Genomic DNA, 4984 nt, shown 5'->3' with positions numbered 1-4984 from the left:
AAATGTCAAGAGATTTTGGGGAGGGGTTTATTTTTCTTTTGAAATGCTCCTTATTGATTAATGCAGTTTTGAAACCTAAAAGCACAAATATGGCAAAATACATTTGGTCCCCAGATCTTAGTCTTCAATTTTGCATCCAAAACTAAAAACTAAGAATAAAAGAAAACATTTCTGTATCAAAAATATCGCTTACCATACAATATACAAAACGTATCTGCGCTATTTACGCACTTTAGCAGCATTTCAATATAATGAATTTTAACTGATACGAAAAACTCTTATTTACACACTTTAACGGCATATTTTTATGTTATAACTTGCATTTTATAAATCAATAAAAAAATTAAAAAATTACACAAATTTATTAATTCAAAGTAAAACGTGTTATTATAACTAAGTTTATTTTAATGGACATTCTAAAATGTTCAATTTATTCCAATTTTTAGTGTCTGCGTGAAGCGCGATTTAATTTGGATTTTGATTTTGACCTTCCACGAGATCCTGATGATTAACCCTTTCTTGCATCACTAGAAAAAACATCGTCTTCCTCCGTAAACCTTTGTTCAGACAATGGAGATTCATCATAAAAATTTTGTAAATCGTGATCTGGACTAAAGAAAATAAAATTAAAAGATTTTCTGTTATATATACAATTTATAACATAAAAAATATCTTTAAACTGTTAATGTTACAAGATGGGGTGAAAATAGTATTTTTTATATTATATAAGCACACTAGAGAGAGTAATATATAATGTGTATACGCTAAGCTATTCTCGCTTCTATTAAGACTTGGGAAAATAATTACTCTAGACATTAGATTTAGAAGTTCAGCGCTTTAACCACTGCATTATTGCAGCACTTTAGAAGAAAATACTATTAGAAAACAAAAAAAAATAGAACTGCTATATTTTTGTAATAAATAATTACCTTGTTTCATCTTGATCGTTCTGAATAAAAGGCTGACGTTCATCATTAGAAAAGTCATCACTTTCCATCCAGGCTCTTGGATTAGATTGACGCATGGTTTCATCATTATCTTGTTCCATCCAGGCTCTGGGATTAGATTGACGCATGGTTTCATCATTTGAAAAAACATTATCTTGCTCCATCCAAGCTCTAGGGTTAGATTGACTCATTGTTTCATCATGTATAAAATCACTATCTCGTTCCATCCAAACTCTAGGGTTAGATTGATGCATGTTTTCATCATTTGAAAAAATGTTATCTTTTACCATCCAAGCTCTTGGGTTAGATTGATGCATGGTTTCATCATTAGAAAAAACAAACTCTTGTTTCGTCAAATCTCTAGGGTTAGATTGATGCATGGTTTCATCATTTGAAAAAACATCATCCTGTACCATCGAAGCTCTTGGGTTTAAATCACGCAGATGTTCATCATTCAAATATTCATCATCTCCTATCCAAGTACCTGGTTTGAATTTTTGTTCGGGAGTATCGTTTGGAACAACATTGTCTAAATTCTCTGATGGCACAGGTTGAGGCAATGGTTCATCTTCAAAACGTAATTTTGAATTTTGGTTTAGTCTAGAGAAATATTTTAAAATGTTCAATGTTATTTGATTGAATTGATTTAACAAATGATTACGAAAAAAAAAATTACTTTTTTTAAGAGCGCTTTGTTTTGACGGTTCATAGTGTTAACACTTCTTAGTCTTTTTGAGTTTCCGTGTTCTTATTTATTGTATTTTTATTATTTAAACCAACCTTTTATAAATTGTTTTAAACATTTTGATAGTTAAAAAAATTTAATCAAAACTTTCGATTTTTATTATTTTTTAATTTCAGTAATAAAATATAGGTTTATAATTCTTTAGTTGATTGATGTTCAAATTCACAGTTACATTTCACAATTGTATTTATTATTTGTGCTTATAAGGACTATATTTTACGAATTTTTTTTTTAAGAATATGAGAACGTCCATAAATAACGTCACGCAAATTTCGACTGCTTTGACCTTTTCTTCCTCGTCACAACATCGTAATACTTTAGATACTCTAGAGGAACGTGTTTAAACGTTTATAGTTAATTGATTAAATTGATTTAATAAATTATTATTTATAAAAAAAACATTTTCTTTTAGTACTGCCATCATATAAATAAAAGCGCGGAATAAAGCGTATGCTGCACAAATAAAAGTCAGCAGTACGTAAATAGTTTGTGGTTATGCAAAATAAGGTCAAAGCAATCAAAGAAATAAAGCATAAAAACAAGTTTTACATAAGTACAAACATAAATGATCCCAGTGGGCACAGGACGTAAAAAAGACGTCTTTTAAACGTCTTTTGAACGTTTTGGACGTCTTTTGAACGTTCAAAAGACGTCTTATTTAGGTCCTGTGCCCATAATTAATATTTGTACCTATGCCAAACTTAGTTAGGATGCCCTTTATTGTAAAATTGTATATTAAGTTTTTTTTTAAGTATGGCTATTCTGGTCTCCTGTGCTTTGGCCTTTCACTTTTTTCCAAATTTCTTAATTTTAATATAAAATATAACATAGATTTTTTTAAATATAATACAAAATATCAAAAACAAAATTTTGAACCTCCACGAGATAAAAATCACTTGTTCTTGATTAAAGAAAAAAGCTACGATCCTTGATTACATGTTGTGCAAAGTTAAATATACAAAAAAAAAACAGGCAAACAAAAGCAAAATAAATTTTCATATATTCTTTATAAATATACTCATCAAGTAGGTCGGTTGCCCGCTGGATAGGCTATATGTTTAAATGTCAGTCACTGACAAGACTATTTTCAATTAATTTTTCACGAATGGTTTCGTAAAATGTAAATTATCATATTTCAACTTTATTAAATGTTTTGCTTTTATTTATATTTGTATCAAACTTTAAATTATTGATATCCTTATAAACTTAATCAGAATTATGTTGATTAAATGTTATAAAGTATAAAAAAAGCTTAATAAAAGTAGATTATGTGTCTATTATATGCCTACCTATAGATACGCCTCTGATTAAAGAACATATTAATCAATTTAATTAATCAATCTGCTTCTCTTTATTTTTAAAGTAAAAACAGAGAAGTACCATCAGTTACACTGCTTATATTTTTAAACAATCAGGTAATTACCTTTCAGACAAGAGGTATGCAGGATATTAGCGAGCGTCGTTCTAAAAATCAAAAAAAGTTAACATCAAAAATATTTTTATAAGATAAAACAAGAAAAATAAATTCAATGTTTAATATTTAGCTTTGAGTTTTTTTTCAAATTAAAATCTTTTTAAAATATAAGCAATTTTTTTAATCAAAAGAACTTCTCAAAACTTACGAAAACAACAAAATTTAGTAGTGCAATAATAAAGAGTTTTTTCATTTTGCTCAGTTCACGTTGAACTGTCTTAGATCTGCTTTAGAAAAAGATTTTTTCAAACTTAAGAGAAACCTTTTATTGGATTAAAATCTATTGAAAAATAGGTTTTAAACAAGTAGCTCTTTTAATATGCTGTATTTAAAATATAAGTTAAGCCTATCTGATGGTTTATACTATGCAACAGAAAATGCTCCAACGTTGCTATTGCAACAGGGGGGTGTGGATAAAAAATCACATAATAACATGCTTTTATATATTTATCGTTGATAGCAATGTATAAACTTTTTTTTCTGCTTTTTCTTTTTTGATAACTGTGTACGTCTAAGAAAATGTTAACATTATTAACAAGACAGTTGTTTAGCGCACTAAAATTCATGTATCGACATGAAGATAAATGTTTAACGTAGATAAACGTTTATTAACACATTTTAAATTTCGTTTAAAAATATTGCAATACTAAAAGTTACGGCCATACAATATTTACCAAACCATCATTTTGAGGGGGAGGGGATTGAGAAAAATTGTATGGTCATAACTTTTGTAATTGAAAACATTTTACTGAGAAGTTAAAAATCTGTCGATGAAATTAAGTTTAGTTTAAAATAGTAGAGTTTATTACATTAGTGCCCTCACGCTATATCCGTCAATTTGATTTGTTCCCAAGCCTCCATCATCTTGATTTTTCGCAGGACCTCCTCATTTGACATAGGTATGAATATACTCAAGCTAAAGTTTGCACATAGCGTGAAATTGTTGTATCTCAAATATCAATAATAATGCGTCTCCCATAAGTCTAGCATATGAATCTTAAAGCTTAAGTGACTGAATTTATGTGAAGATTTTACGGTATTTGTTTGCGATATATTTAATAAGTAATTTTATTAAATTTGACTGAATAATATTAACCTAACAAAATAAGTGTTCCGACATCTATTTGATGCGGTCATATTTGTTATGTTTGAAATGTTGTAAAAATGATATTCACAAATAATATTTTATAACAAAACAAAACAAACATCAACAACAAAAAATATTTTTTTAAACTTGTAATCAACACCTTATATAAAAACTTAATTCTCATTTAGAGTTAACTAAGAATTCCTTGTTTTTTTATATTTATGACTTTAGGAATTCATTTTAGTTTAACTATTTTAATCTGTATTTAAAGTATCCATAGAAACAAAAATATCAATATATTTTTAGTATAATTATATTTGCTGTGACAAAAATTATAAAAAATTTTGATAGTTTGGAAGATGTAACTACATCTGGTAACATTTCTTTAAGTCCAATAACAATTAGAAGAATTTTCTCCGGATCCAATTACAATTAAAAAAAATCTTATATACAACTACGTTTGTTTAAAATAGCGCATTTATATTTATTACTTTTTTACAGATTTAACTGCATCTGAAAAAAATCAAATATGTAATTACAATTGGTAAAAATAATGCATTATAATTTAATAATTTCATAACATGTGGTAGTGATTTTTCACTTTTTTATTTTTATTTTTTTATATACATGTTTATTTTACAACTACAAATTATTTACAAGTAACCAATCACAGATTGGCAGTAAAGATATATAAATATAAATAATAAATAAAAAGTTAGAAATATACGAAG

The 4984-nt window shown here is 27.1% G+C and overlaps 1 protein-coding gene across 1 annotated transcript; it reads right to left on the bottom strand.

Moving 5' to 3' along the window:
* Positions 1 to 343: 343 nt before the first annotated feature.
* LOC136083750 (uncharacterized) lies at positions 344 to 3387 on the bottom strand. Its single transcript, XM_065803401.1, has 3 exons — positions 3315 to 3387; positions 930 to 3156; positions 344 to 611 (listed from the first exon to the last, which is right to left on the bottom strand). Exons 2-3 carry the CDS (start codon positions 1361 to 1363, stop codon positions 509 to 511), a joined length of 537 nt encoding a protein of 178 aa, XP_065659473.1. The 5' UTR covers positions 1364 to 3156; positions 3315 to 3387; the 3' UTR covers positions 344 to 508.
* Positions 3388 to 4984: the final 1597 nt, after the last annotated feature.

The sequence above is a fragment of the Hydra vulgaris genome, chromosome 08 (genome assembly GCF_038396675.1).
Source record: "Hydra vulgaris chromosome 08, alternate assembly HydraT2T_AEP".
NCBI lineage: Eukaryota > Metazoa > Cnidaria > Hydrozoa > Anthoathecata > Hydridae > Hydra > Hydra vulgaris.
The sequence above is the reverse complement of the archived record's forward strand: the minus strand, read 5'-3'. Positions and strand labels throughout refer to the sequence as shown.

Bases quoted from the DNA above. Each gene is read 5' to 3' on its own strand.
- LOC136083750 (XM_065803401.1), bottom strand. From the start codon at position 1,363: ATGGTACAGGATGATGTTTTTTCAAATGATGAAACCATGCATCAATCT. The intron at 612-929 runs GTAATTATTTAT...TATTTTCTTTAG, and splicing joins AACGATCAAGATGAAACAAG to TCCAGATCACGATTTACAAA.